Source organism: Glycine max, chromosome 15 (assembly GCF_000004515.6).
Source record: "Glycine max cultivar Williams 82 chromosome 15, Glycine_max_v4.0, whole genome shotgun sequence".
In the NCBI taxonomy this organism is placed as follows: domain Eukaryota; kingdom Viridiplantae; phylum Streptophyta; class Magnoliopsida; order Fabales; family Fabaceae; genus Glycine; species Glycine max.
Window position 1 is genome coordinate 36,463,251 of NC_038251.2, and position 15,750 is coordinate 36,479,000.

At 35.4% G+C, this 15,750-nt stretch overlaps 1 protein-coding gene across 5 annotated transcripts; it reads right to left on the reverse strand.

Moving 5' to 3' along the window:
- Positions 1-991: 991 nt before the first annotated feature.
- On the reverse strand, positions 992-9,302 carry LOC100787646 (SART-1 family protein DOT2). 5 transcript variants are annotated; one of them, XM_041009749.1, is made up of 9 exons: positions 8,719-9,302; positions 8,361-8,630; positions 5,345-5,458; positions 5,156-5,255; positions 4,987-5,053; positions 4,835-4,894; positions 4,027-4,636; positions 3,493-3,678; positions 992-1,605 (listed from the first exon to the last, which is right to left on the reverse strand). In XM_041009749.1, exons 3-8 carry the CDS (start codon positions 5,412-5,414, stop codon positions 3,518-3,520), a joined length of 1,068 nt encoding a protein of 355 aa, XP_040865683.1. In that variant the 5' UTR covers positions 5,415-5,458; positions 8,361-8,630; positions 8,719-9,302; the 3' UTR covers positions 992-1,605; positions 3,493-3,517. The 5 variants fall into 5 exon arrangements, with proteins under 5 accessions (XP_040865683.1, XP_006598011.1, XP_040865685.1 ...); XM_006597948.3 differs by lacking the exon at positions 8,361-8,630; XM_041009751.1 differs by lacking the exon at positions 8,361-8,630 and having other exon boundaries at positions 4,987-5,072.
- Positions 9,303-15,750: the final 6,448 nt, after the last annotated feature.

Consider the following 15,750-nt stretch of genomic DNA (forward strand, 5'->3'; position numbering starts at 1 on the left):
TTATATAAATTGTTATATTGAGATTATGAAATGGTGATTCAAATTGTGAGTATGTGATTATTTGAACTTGTGATTAATGGTGAAATAGATGTGTATTGAGATGTGTGTATTGAGTTGTGAGCTATGAACTGTGCAATCACACAATTATAAGACCCTTTAAGGACGACGAGTATTGTGATGAGATCCACTATGGAAACCCGACGAGTTAAAATGATTTTGAAAATAATTGAGTAGTTGTGTGTATTGCATATTTCATAGGTAAAGTGTATATGATTCATGAAGTGTGATAATGTGTTAATTGAGATTATACCATTGTGATTGAGATCAAGTGTATGTGATAAATCGTGTATGTATGTGATTGATATGTTGTGTGCATTAAGTTGTGAACTATGAATTATACAATCACACGACTATAAGACCCTTTAAGGGCAACGAGTTAATGCTAAGATCCTTTAAAGGCAACGAGTTAATGTTAAGACCCTTAGCGACGAGATAAACTATTTGAGAACAATTGAGGAGTCGTATATTTTGTACAGTTCATAGATAGAGTCTGTGTGCTAAAATGTTTTCTGTGTTGGACCTGAATCAGGAGGGAGAGGCCCTGACGGACTCTTCGAAGTGTAGGCCTTGGGGCTCACCCGATTTGAGTGCTCCTTTATGCCTATGTTGATCCCTTATGGTTAGAACATTCTTGCAAAACACCGTGGCCCTGACTGGTCTCCCTATGATCTTACCTAGTGAGAGTGACCTGACTTGCTAGTGTGTGGTTTGTCTTGTCATGTACTCCTAGGTGCTCGACGTGATTTTTTCACTAACATGGTACCACATTGCATATAGGATTGAGTCTTAGTGTATATGTTGCATAACACTTGTGTATTTGATCGATATTGATTGACTTGATGACATTGTGTTTTGATCCTTAAGTACGCGAATGTTGTGAAAATGAATGAAACGTGTTGTGTTGTGATGTTGGGCGACAAAATGTAAGTTTTATTTTGTTTATACGATATTTATACCTACATGTTATCTTATTTCTCTCTATTAGTTAGGAATGTGATAAATCAGTCCCTGTGTATTGTTTGTGTTTGGATCCTGTGATGATATTGAACTTTGGTGAATTTCTTTAAGGAACCTTATGCTGAAAGACGTCGGGACACAATGCTCTGATAGGATGTGACATTGGGGCATAAGTTCTATATTAATTGCATGATGTTAGTCTATTTTATTTTACCTCACTAATTTAACAAAACTTTTTTTGTAAATTTTGACGGCCTTATTTAGAGCCGAATATCATTTTGATAAGTTTTATTTAGTAATAGTGAAGTGAATGTGAATCTTTTATCCATGTGTATTTGTTTACCAATATTTTTATATATTTTATTTATTTATATATATGTCGAGGTAGAGGGTGTCACAGGATGTCTGCAAACGAGCCTGAACTTCCCTCATTCTCTCCACAGACAGTGATGGTGTATCTAAGCTCTTTATTTGCTTCATCTTCAATTCTTCGTGATATTGCTTCATACGCTTTTCTTGCTTCATTTTTCCAGGTCCTTTACCATGGAACTTATGAGAAATCATCCGAAAGGCTTCCTTTGGAGTCAACTGGAAGCAACAAAATTCAAACAAGGACAAGTGATACTACAATTCGAAAACTGAAACTTGCAAAGAATGATACTAAAACTGATTAAAAACAACGTTCAGCACCATTAAATATTATAATTATTATGCACACAAACCCACACACATTCTGCTCCTGTTTGTTATTAAATTAATATAGAAAAAATATTGCTAAAGTTCTCTCAAACAGGTGGCAAAAATAAGTTGGAGCCAAAGAAAATATATATATATATATATATATATATATATATATATATATATATAGGAGGGATCAAATTAAACTGGTGTAACTTTGACAACTATTGACATCACGTGCAAAATTTCATATTAATTCAAAATCATTTGTTACCTCGTTCAAATAGATTAAAATTGTTGTGATATAAACATTTCAAAATATACTGAAATATGAATCATTTGTTTATCTTCTTGTTGTTGTTCAATTTTGAAACAAACAATCTAGATAATATGTAGATATAATTCAACGGTTGGATCAATAAAAATCACATTTTATATCAAGTTATAAAAATGGTGTAATAGTTATCAAAGTTACATCGATGTAACTTGATATTACACCGGTGTAACTTAAGCAATCATTACACCATTTTATAACTTCATACAAACTGATTTTTTATCGATCCAACCAAATTATATTCACATATTTGTCTATGTCAAATTTTGTCAAAATTGAACATCAATAAGCAGGTAATCAAATGATCAATATTTTAGAATATTTTAAAAAGTTTATAGTACGTTGATTTTAATCTATATAAATGAGGTAACAAATAATTTTGGATTTTAATCTATATGAAATTTTGTACATATAATCTATGCAAAAGGAACTTTCAATCCTACAGTGGATTCTAAAACCCAAGACTTACATCAGCAAGAGATAAAGTTAAGATAGAATATATAAGCTAGGGGCAACCCTCACCCCATGAGTTAGCTTTTGGGGTTGAATTAGGTCTAAACTTATACAACAACAACAACAACGCCTTATCCCACTAGGTGGGGTCGGCTACATGGATCAACTTCCGCCATAATGTTCTAAACTTATATTCTAAGAATTTAAGATGATATCAAAGCATATTCAAATCCTCACCCACGAGCTAGTTTTTGAGGTTGAGTTAGACCTAAACTCACATTCTAAGATTCTATGAACCCTCCATAAGATTAAGCTCGTTGGACCCCAAAAATTGGACGATCATGCAAGTATGCAAGTAAACTCGCAATCCTGGAAACACTGCTACCACACACACGCAGCATATTTATACAAGTCTTCACGCATGTATCAAATTATACACCCTTAACAATTTGAATTTCTTACTCAGACTCAAAAGATTGATTTGTAATCAGTGCACCTAAAAGGTTAAACTCGGTCTCGGTAATTCACATAATATACAATATTACCATCAGCGCATTTAGCGCCTAACAATTACACAACTAAATCAATCCAAACAAGAAAAATGAAAAACAATACAAAAGTCAAAAATTAAATAGGAGATTAGGGGAAATGATGAAAGGTAAATAAAATTGATGAACCATAATTTTATGGGGAGGAATCTACCTACACCGGAAGTTTGGCAAACTTGCTCCACTTAACTAATTCTAGAATACAAATTCGAAAAATCCAACCGATGAATTATGTTATATTATCTTGATGATCATGCGTGTCAAATTTTGAATAAATTGAACATTCACATGTAGTCTTATAACCAACACTTACTTTCAATTTGAAACGTATATTATCATTAAAATAAAGTTGCTTAATGAATTATCAAATAATTTATAAATTGAAATTGTGTATACTTGACTTAATTATTGAGAACTCATAAAAAAACAAAAAATAAGAGGTGAAGAATGTGGAATACTTACAATTCATGGATAGTTTCATCAGGAACTATTTAATTTCCTCTTTGTTTTCTGTATTGCGTTGTTCATCTTCATTAGTTTCTTGAACTCCAGTCCATCCACCAGCTTCATTACTCTTTTCTTCATCAGGAACATTAGCCTCTTCATCATCATGCATGAAAACATCTTCACTTTCTGGTTTACGTGCTTCTGAAATGTAGAGAGCAACATACCTAAGTTATATCTACTTATCAGCTTCACCGTTATATACTTTATGGACTAACAAGCTAACAAAACATTTCTTTGTCAGAACACTACTATATTCAGCATCACAAACATTCAATTATTAGTGTCATTGACATAGATGTCAATAACAAGAGCACAACGGAAGTAAAGATCAAGCAGAAGATTGCCAAAAGAAACAACAAATTTCCAGCAATGCAAATGGAAAAAAAAAAAAAAAAAACTGATCCACTTTTACATTTAATCAGGACAATCATACTTATAATACTCTACCATGAAACTCATTATTTAGACAACCACACAAATAAAAATTACCTTCATCAATGTGGAGACTCCAGACAAATTCTTCCATCTCTGTGAAGACCACCTTGTTTTCTCGTGACTCTCCAGCTGTAGGGTTTTGATCATCAGTCTCATTATTATGATTTGAGGTGGCAAGCAATGCAATAGCTTGAGGACAAGATGCCCCTTCTCCCTCCTTTTTAAGAGCTAATCTTCTTGCTTTCTCTAAGGACTTACGAAGATCCTCATCATCATCTACAAAAACTGGAGTTTCATCTTCCTCTGTTTTAACATTGAGAGTTTGTTCCAGACGCAGCAATTTGGAGGCTTCGTCTGCTTTAGCATAAGCAGACTGGTAAGCATTACTTCTCATCTCAGCCTCCAATCTTTCTTGCTCATCTTTGATGGCTTGTCTCCTTACATCTTTCCGAGAACCAAGGTCACTGACACTCAATCCTGAAGAGACAGTTTCAACTTCAAGGGCATTGATGTCCAGCTTATATTTCTTCCGCAAAGATTTTTTCTTCTTGGGTTTCTTAAATTTTAGCATTTCTTCATGAGTATAGTAATCTGATGATACCTTTCCAGATGCAGTTAGATCTTCAAAGGTATTCGTGGACACACCCGTTAACCTTCTTCGCAGCTGGTAATAGGTAGAAAAAAGATACCTCAGGAAAAAAGCAAAACACATAAACATATGACCTTCATGTGACCAACTTAATGGAATTCACAAACAATATGACACAATATTCTGATCACAGAAAACTCAAACATGAAAAATTGGAAACCTGTTACTTTCTAGGAACATTATTTCATAAAGTAAGAGAAAACCATAACTAACCTCTTCAATTTTCTTCTCAGCTTCACCTGAGAATCGTCCCTTTTCATCCAAAGTTAAACCCTGAATAAAAGAATCTAATGAGTACAAGCATTCACAAAAACTACCTTACTCATCATCTGCTTTCCGAAATGTAAAAAGAAAAAGCAGCAAACCTCTTCTGCAACTGGATCATCATACTGGGGAAGCATTTTCTTCTCCGTGGAGAGGTCATCATTGAACCTGAAATTGAGAGCACAAACTTCATATGATTTCTTTCTATTCCATTAGTTCCTGTTAGTTAATATTTCCATAATACATTGAAAACAGTAATGAATGTCTTACTTATCATCATATATGCCAGTTTTTTTTTTTTTTGCAGCTTTATAAGCTTCATCTCGTCGTTTCTGTTCTCCAATTTCAATGTTCTCAAGCATGTCAACATCTGTCATGTGAGAACAAAAGCTGTTACAAAGATGTGCACTCACGGACTTCAAACTTGAATAATATAACAAGTGCAGCAAGCAGTTGTACCTTCATTAACATCACCATTGGCAAGTATGGGCTGATCTTTAATAGTTAGAACTACTGTTCCACCTTCCATAACTTTATCGAGGCCATGAAGAACTTTCACCCCCGCCAAGTTATCTGTCAGATATTCAATATACAAGTATATTTTACCAACCAGATTATCAAACAATCAAACAAAGATTCATAACCCCCAAGAAGTAACTTAAATGCCCTAAGCTGCTGGATAAAGTTTAAGGTTTTAACATCAGTTTCTCAGGTGGCATTTTATAGGAATATCAATCAGGTTGAACATCAACCATAGTTGTCAATATCATGGCCAAGTGACAGACTCCACAACTGTTATTGCACTACTACAGTAAAATGTATAGCTGGATGTCCACACTATATAAAATGTAATGGATAAATAGTATATAACATAATAATAATAATAATAATAATAATAATAATAATAATAATAATAATAATAATAATAATGTTTACATTTATACATTGACACTTACACTGACATTTACATTTATATTTATATTACACACATACAAATGGTAAAAAAAATTACTTAAACCTAAAAACATATCCATCATTAATAATAAAAATTCAAAAGTCATAGTCTGCAAACAATCATCGTTAATATAAGGCATAAAAATTTGAAACCTGAGCTTGGAATGTGATGCAAACCAAATTAACAGAATAACAAATGTAGAGAAGATAGAAGAGAGAAAGAGAGAGAACAGGGATTTGTATTATTGAAGAAGAAGAAATACAAAGCCACTGAAATCTCTTACAAGAGCAGTATTTATACTGCAGAGATTCAGTTGTAACAGCAATCTAATAAAGCTAACTGTCAACTGATTACAGTTGAAAAACTAACCAGAGTTAGTTATTCATATACACTTACACTCCCCCGCAAACTCAATGGGGCTAAGAAACCAAAGGTAGCTCAGCTACATTGAGTTTGGAACTCAAATAGGTAAACCTAGTAGAAGACAAGGACTTGGTAAGTAAATCTGCCCACCGGTCTGTCCCAGGTATATGTTGAACCACTAGCTGCTTGGTGAGGACCTTTTTTCTAACGAAAGACACATCCAACACCATTTGCTTGGTTCTAGCATGTAGAACTGGGTTATGAGCTAGCTGCACTGCACTTGAATTGTCACAAAGCATGATAGGTGTAGTATGAGGAACTGCAAGTTCCTGGAGAAGAGTCTGAATCCAGAGAATATCAGCTGTGGCAGCAGCTAAACTTCTATATTCAGTTTCAGTGCTGGACCTGGAAACCACTTCCTGCTTTCTGGACCACCAAGATACTAAGTTAGGACCAACATCCACTGCTGCACCAGAAGTAGATCTTCTGTCATCTGGGTCTGAAGCCTAGTCAGAGTCACAAAAACCTCTAATGGAAAGGTGTTGATTAAGAGAAGCAGGATACAGAATAAGACCAGAATGAAGAGCACCTTTACAGTTGTTTGAACCCAGCTGTTTGAGAGAGAATGAGGCATTGAGTTGCTGAATTAACTTGTGAACCAAAGAAGATGAATTTACAGTTGTAATAATATCATCCACATATACTAAAATGTAGGTAATAGTAGAGGAAGTCTTGTAAATGAATAAAGAAGGGTCACATTTGCTGTCAGTGAACCCAAACTTCAGTGAAGTAGCTTTGAGTCTCTCAATCCAAGCTCTAGGAGCTTGTTTGAGCCCATAAATTGCTTTATTCAGCTTACACACAAGGGATTTATCAGAGGAATTGACTCATTAACAGGTAAGTGGTGGAAAATGATGCAGTAGGTACAGAACTGGAAGAAGGGGTAGAAAACAGTTTTATATAAGGAAATTGATGTTCATTGAAAATAACATCTTTTGAAATGAAGATTCTACCAGAAGTGGACATGCATTTATAGCCCTTGTGACTGGGTGAATAACCCAAAAACACACATTAAGAGAACCTAAACTCAAGTTTGTGAGAATGACAAGGGCGCAAGAAAGGAAAACAAGAGCAACCAAACACTCTTAAAAACTGGTAATCAGGTATAGTGTGAAAAAGAACAGTATAAGGGATATCAAACTTAAGAGAAGCGGATGGCAATCTGTTTATAAGATACACAGCAGTTTGAAAAGCATGATCCCAAAAGGAAAGAGGAAGGGATGCATGACTAAGAAGAGAAAGACCCAACTCAACTACGTGCCTATGCTTCCTTTCCACCACACCACTTTGGTGATGAGTACGTGGCCAAGTCAGCCTATGAATGATCCCCAATTCTGACAAAAAAGAAGAGAAAACTCAAAATTCCCCTCCCGAATCTGTTTGAATAGCTTTAATCTTTTTGTTAAATTGTAATTCAACAAGTGACTTGAATTGTTTAAAAACAGATAAAGCATCATATTTATTCCTTAGAAAATATATCCAAGTAAACCTTGAATAAGCATCAACAAATGACATATAATAGCGAAATTGACAAGGAGAATTCATAGGAGCAGCACCACTCAGATCACTGTATATTAATTCCAAAGGAGAATTGTACACAGTTTGAGAAAGTTTAGAGGGAAATCTATAAATCTTGCCCATACAAGAAGCAGAACAGAAGGGCAGTTCATCTTTTACAGGAAATTTGAAATTACAATGATTAAGAACAAGCTTTAAAGCCTGACAATTGGAGTGATCTAGTCTAAGGTGCCAAATATATGGAGTTAGGCACGGTATTATTACAACCAACAGAAGAAACAATGTTTATACAAGCAGGAGAAGACACAGCAGAGCAAAACTGAAGATTGGGAAACTGATACAAGCCATCAAATCCAATACCACCTCCTTGTAGAAGGATTTTATTGGAATCCTGAGATTTGACAAAGCAATGATTAGCATGAAATTCAAAGAAAACATGATTATTTTTGGCAAATTTACTTACACCAATCAGATTCTTAGTGATTTGAGGAACATGAAGCATATTTTTAAGAAAAAGTTTGACATTAGGACCGAAAGGGTAAACAAAATTGGAATGACCAGAGGCTGAGATATTCAGACCTTGTCCATTACCAATGAAGATCAGGTCTGGACCCTCAAAAGGAGAAGTTTGCTGGATATTCTGAGTTATCGGTCACATGAAAGGATGCTCCAACTTGAAAGATAATAATCTGAATATTATTGTAATTCTGAGTTATCCCTCACACAATTTGCTCACCCCTTTCTCTCTCTGCCACCTCATCATTCCTTCCCTGCCTCTTATTTTTCCTGGCAGAGACTCTCTACACTATGGGTTTCTGCTGCACTGAGCCCGTATCTTCGTTTAAGGTACTAACAGAATATACAGAAGGACTTGAAATTAAACAACTTTCTTTGGGGCACTTTCTGTCAAAATCAAATGACCTAATATCAAACATACCACAACAAAATGAAGCCAGAGAAATTCAAACGTAGGGCAGTGGTCTAGAATGTTCAAACAGAGAGCAGGGAAGAGGCCTGTGCAGTAGACCACAATTTGATAGGGTCAGGCCATCAGCACTTGGTTGGCAAAAGGAGGCAAACTGGCACATAAATCTTGGTTTTAGTTAGAAATGCCTGAGTTTGCGGATGCGGTTCTAGAAAAATAGAGTTTCTGCATTTTAGGTGCTGGTTTGCCAAACGGAAAAATTAACCCTAAAGAGGTTCTGAAGCAAGACAAGGTAGGATATCCTAAATGGAAACCGGGGGTGGGCAAAATGGATATTTTGCATGTTTTTGCATGTTAGTGTACAAGCTTCTATAGCTATGAATTGGCGATGAAACATCCTTGATTTCCACTCCAGAAAACACTCCTAAATGAGCCAGCCTCTGTAGCCAGTGACTGCAACATGACACATTGAGGCAACATTGTTGCTATCTCCCACTGACAACTATGGTGTCACTACTAAGGACAAAAAATCTAAATTATTGGAGTCTACATGGATGACATGGTCATCACAACCAACAGCAATCAAGTTGCTGCCATAGAACCTGAGCTTTTATTTTAATAATCAAGCCATCTGCAATCATATATGTGGCCAATCTATTTTACTTCTATTTAATTTAAGGCTAAATTAATTTGTAGGTTCCTATAACTTCATTAGATTTTTAATTAGGTCCCTGTAGTTTAAATACTTTTAATTAAATCCTGATAGTTCTAAAATTTATCAATATTGAGCAACCTCTTGGCTTTTTCATAAAACCTTGTTTCTTAAAATACATTTATTCATAAATCCCTAAATTCCCTATATATATAAAGGCGTTCAATAATAACTAAACCACTAAAAAAGCAAGAATATGATTCCACTTTAATTGCTAGGCACTGATAGATTAATTGAATTAGCCATTTAGTCTCTTTGGTTTCTTAGCCATTTATAGCAAATAAATCTGATTCAATTTGAGAGTTGTTGACTTTGGTAGTCCAGGTGGTTTCACATTTTGACCAAAGTCACCAAACTAATTTGTAAACATGCACAATGTAGAGTACATGTATACATTGTGATGTAAACCCATTTGCACAAGAGTTGAAGATGAATCTTCAAAGTTTTTCTTTCTTTTTTTAATGAAATTTATTGAATAAGAGAGAAAGTGACGAGTTTATGGAGGGTTGAATGTAAGGTATTTGGTTCAAAGTTTGAAGATTGACAGCCACTTTAACACAAGTTTGAGCCTTTATTTCAACTAACAAAATGCTAATAAAACCACTCAACAAAAGTGGCACCCTCTACTCTTCTTGGAACATGGTGCAATTAACAATATGAAGCTTCTCCACTTGTAACTTGGGCCTAAATTCAAATAGCATGGTTAACACTTGTTGAAGAGCTTCCTTGGCCTTTTTTGTTCTAGCCCTTGCCATAGGTCCTCCAAGTCCTTCTAAAGGTTCCTTGCCCTTATTCCTTGCCTTGTCCTCATCACATTGGCCAATAAAGACATCGATAGAGCACAACTGGAATTGGAGATTTAGGCACACTAATTGAATAGAGAATTATAGCAGAAGCCAGAGTTTTAACAACTCCTACGGAGAATAACCCTGAAAAAAGAACTTCCAATGCACTATGCTTTCCCCTACTTTCATACAGGGCTCATATACAAAAATTACACAACTGATCCTATAAAATTTAACTATTGTCTACCATCAGATGATACATAAAATAAATTTTCCTACAAATACATAACTGAACACTAATAACTGTCTATCATCACACCAAACATAAAATAACTGTTCCTACAGATCATATGTTCAGTTGAATGAGTAAACCTTCGAAAACCGTCGAAAAAGGAGGGTTTTTTAGGCTTGGATATGCCAACAGATCATATGTTCAGTTGAATGAGTATCAAACATGCCGACAAGTATCGCACTATACACACAAATAGCTTTATTTATGCAATAATGTTCTTTCCCAATGTTTAACAAAAAAAAAACAAGAGAGGCCTGACTAGAGAGAGTGAAAGAGAGCAAAGAATAATCAAAAGATAAGAAAGAAGATTTATAATATTGTTCAATTGTTGATCAACCAGTCCAACTCCAACATAACTTTTATGCAAAACTAGTATGGACTTTTCCTATTTTTTTACCCTGTAGTTATTCTTTTGTTAGAAATGTGGCATATATAGATCAAGATGTTGATTTTGAAAGAAAAAATTACGATGAAATGAAGGGAATAAATCACATTTCTGAAAGCATTTTCTCTTTGCCATTTCCAGCAATTTTGGGTACTTCATTTGTCCCAGATTTGAAGGAAGCATTCCCTTTCCCAAGGTATTTAGGTATTTGGAAATAAATGCACTCTAGAAAATAAGGTTATTTGAAAAAACAAGAGGGACAAGGCAAAGATGAGATGGAGGGAAAGGCAACAGGTTGGCACATAAAAAATACTATGTAAATGGTAAACAATAGTTAATGGAAGTTTAATAGTGTTAGCTTTTACAAAGTTAATTATAAAACTTTATATAAGAGAGTAGTATTTTACTCCCTAAGTTTTTTTTACTTAGTTTCTATATCTCTTGTAATCAAAGGTTAGTTAACTTAGGTTAGGCAAGTTTTTTGTTAGACAATTGTAAGTACAATTGTCTATAGCTTTATTATTTTGTTATGCAACTGTCTAACAACTTTAGCATTCTGTTATACAACTATCTATATGGTTGGGTCGAATCCTCATCAATACAAAAACATTTTTCTCTCTCTCTCTTCTCCCTAAATCTCTTTATGGTATCAAAGAGCTAGGTTAGCTCCTTGCTTCTAAAAATGGCTTTCACAAACAACAATTCATCTTTGCCACCACCTCCGCCTCCGCCATTGGTTCCAACGCTGGCACCACACTCCCCTATCTTGTTCTCGCACGCTGTAACAGCAAAACTCATGGATTCTAATTACCTTCTATGGCATTCTTAGGTTCAACCTATAATCATCGGGCATGGTCTTCTCGATTACATTCTTGCTCTGCAAATTCTGTAGAAATTTCTCACCGTTGAAGATCACGACAACAACATTGTTAGCGCTACCTATCGTTTCTGGGAGCAACATGATCAATAGATCCTCTCTTGGCTTCAATCAACTATTGCAGAAGCATTTCTTCCTTGCATCATCAATTGCACAACCTCATGGCATTTGTGGGATCGATTGCATGAGCACTTTCAATCCATTGCGCATGCAAAGAAGAAGTAATTGCATAGTGAACTTTTGCTCTTCTTCTCTTGAGAGTCATTCAATTATTGCTTATATATTGCATATTCAATCCCTAATTAATTCATTTGCATCAATTGGAGACTTGATTTCGAGGAGTGCTCACATCAACCTGATTCTTGATGGTTTGCCTGATGAATATCGCACCATTTGTACTTTTCTAAACAATTCATGTGATCCTCTAAGTCTGGATGATGTCACTCCTATGCTACTGGCTGAGGAATGTAGCATTGAAAAGTGTCACAAGAAGAATTTGGGCTCGTTGAATTTTGCAGAGGGTTTGAATTCCAATTCTACTTTTGAAGCTCAGGTTCATTAACTCACACACTCCTCTTCAAACTATGATTATGTGTATAGTAATCAAGGAAGGGGTGATGGTGGTCGTTCTTACAATCGAGGTGGTCATGGTGGAGCTCGTGGGAAAGGGCGTGGTAGATTCGCTGATGTTTAGTGTCAGATTTGTCACAAATTTGGGCACAAAGCGTCTCATTTGATGAGAATCATGAAACTGGCCAAATACAGGCTAAAGGCCCAAGTGGAGAAGAACAAAGGCTCAAGTGGAGAAGGACAAAGCCCCCGAGTGGAGAAGGATGAAGGCCCAGAGGCAGAGACACTATCAAGACTATTAATTGTTGCTGAAGGCCCAAGTTAAATATGTTTTTTAGTTATAATTTTTATTTATTGTAATTTTGGCTCAAACTATTTTGAAGGCCCATGTCTATTTTTATCTTTTGTTCAGATACACTATAAGTATTGGTTTTTGTTTTCAATAAAAAAACTTTTGGCATTTGATAAAATTTGGTGAGAGCTTCTCTCTGGGTTCCTTGTTGAACCAATCTCAGACTTATCAAGGTAATCCTTGTGGCGTCTACCTTGACTTATCTTCCTTCACTGGAAGTGGCGTCATCCAAAAACTCCATAGCCTGTATCAAACGATTCGCTCCTAGTCAGGTTCACATCATCTGGTATCAGAGCTTCGGCTCTTGATACAGGTTTTATCCTATCCAAATCTTTTTCGTTGTATTCTGTCCAGGTTTGTGTTTTTGTCCTTGTTCTGTTATTTGCATTCTTGTTGACATCTTGTTTCATTCTTGTTTGCGTCTTGTGTTTTGTTATTTGCGTTCTTGTTCTTGTTCTTGTCACATTCTTGTTCTTGTTGCTTGTGTCTTTCACACTTTGTGTCAAAAAAGAAAAAAAAAGTTGCAGAAATTTTTTTTTAAAAAAAAAGTGGGTGTTTGTTCTTTGAATACGAAATTGAGGCATTTAGAGGTATTTTTTTGGAAATAAAATTGTGGATCAAATCCCCTATTCTAGATTCTCCTCTGAATTCTGAGCGTTTTGATATATAGTGGGCCTCAAACGGACAACCGTAGCAAAAGTTATGAGCATTTGAAGTTTACTGGTTATATCTGTTATCTTATCTGTTATCCAAATTAAATTTAATTTGTTATTCATATCCTATCTAATCTGTTATCCAAATCAAATTTAATATATTATCCAAATAAAATCTAATATATTATCCAAATCAAATCTAATCTTTTATCCAAATCAAATCCAATCTGCTATCCAAATCAAGTCCAAGTTGTTATCCCAAATCAAATATGTTACTCAGTCTGTGATAATTATATTGTCTTTCCTTTTATTTTATATTACCTTGTGTGTTTAATTTGGTCCATCCAGGAACTAAAGAGGGAACACGAGTGGTAAAAGGCAAGAGTGAAAACATCACACAAAAGCCTATATTGAGAGCATCAAACACGAGTGAACTACCATCAGAGAGAGAAACACGTGAGTAGAGTGTGGTGAGGTCCTGAATCATTTTTTAAATTACTGCAAAATTCTTTGCTCCTTAATCATGGCAGGAGCGGGTGACAATGGTGGTGTATATCATCAACTGGATGGATCTCAACGCTTATTACTAGATGTAATGACTACACAAATGCAACGTTTGTTGAACCGTAACAATGAAGAGCTCTACATACGAATAGCCAAATCTTCCTTGTTTATTCTTAAACCTCTATCCCCTAGAGAAGTGTGTGATGACCAAATCAGAATGAGAGAAAAGAGAGAACAAGAGAAAGAAAATAGTGAGGCACCACAAAGGAATAGGAAAAAGAAGAGTGATACACCCGAGGGAAAGAGTGATGCACATAAGAAAGAGAGTGATACACATGAGAGAAAATTTAATTATTTTGCAGAGGCGAGTGAAGTGAGGAAAGTGTTACCTGGTCATGAACCACTCTGTCTACGGTATTGCAAAGACAGTAAAATTTCTACTGATAATTCTAATTAGTTTACTATTTCTATTTCTCCTAGTGTTCAACCCTTATTCCGGGAATTTAAAAATGTCTTTCCTAAGGAGATTCCTCATGGACTGCCACCTTCAAGAGGCATAGAACATCAAGTTGATCTCCTTCCCAGAGCTTCATTGCCTAACAGGCCAACTTACAACAGCAAGCCCCAAGAGAATCAGCATAAGGATGCACAGGCCAAAGTTGAGTATGTGAAAAAATTGTATGACCAAGTGAAGGTGCAAATTGCAAAGAAGAATGAAAGCTATGCCAAGCAAGCCCACAAGAAAAGGAAGGAAGTGGTACTTGAACCCGGTGATGATCCTGGACATTTGAGGACAAATGTTTTCCAAGAAGGAGGGAATGATGAGAATCATGAAATTGGCCAAATACAGGCTAAAGGCCCAAGTGGAGAAAGACGAAGGCTCAAGTGGAGAAGGACAAAGCCCCCGAGTGGAGAAGGATGAAGGCCCAGAGGCAGAGACACTATCAAGACTATTAATTGTTGTTGAAGGCCCAAACTAATTTGAAGGCCTAAGTTAAATATGTTTTTTAGTTATAATTTTTATTTATTGTAATTTTGGCCCAAACTGTTTTGAAGGCCCATGTCTACTTTTATCTTTTGTTCAGATACACTATAAGTATTGGTTTTTGTTTTCAATAAAAAAACTTTTGGCATTTGATAAAATTTGGTGAGAGCTTCTCTCTGGGTTCCTTGTTGAACCAATCTCAGACTTATCAAGGTAATCCTTGTGGCGTCTATCCTGACTTATCTTCCTTCACTGGAAGTGGCGTCATCCAAAACTTCATAGCCTGTATCGAACGATCCGCTCCTAGTCAGGTTCACATCATCATTGCTGGTATAGAAATGATGCAAGCTACTCCTCCAAGCCCTCTCAACCAAATTCCCAAACCAATTACCAATCCAATTACCCCAAACAGAATCCCAATTCACCCTATCCTTACTCACCTTATCCATTTTGCCCATACTTCCCTTTCATGCCACCATTTGGCTTCCCACCTCTACCCCAAGATCACTCTCCTAAACCCAATTCTAACCCATCTCCTCAAGTCAATGTAGCCAATGCTACCAGCACCTCATCAAGCAGCTGGTATCCAGATTCTAGAGCATATAACCATGTTACCAATATCTCCCAAAATATGCAACATGTCACTCCTTTTGAGGGTCCAAACCAAATTACCATTGGTGTCCAGATTCTGGAATTATAAAAGTTAAATGATTTAAAATAATAAAATAATTCCATAAAAAAGATTTTATAATAATTATTTTATTATTTTAAATCATTTAACATCCTTTCTAATCCAATCTAGTCTAATGTAATCTAATCTATATCCAATTTCTTGTTAAAGAAAGGTATAATTTTGTTGTCCTTTGATTTATTTTAAAAGTTCAATTAGGTTTTCTATCAGACTCCTGAGTTTTCACTCTCCCCCATAG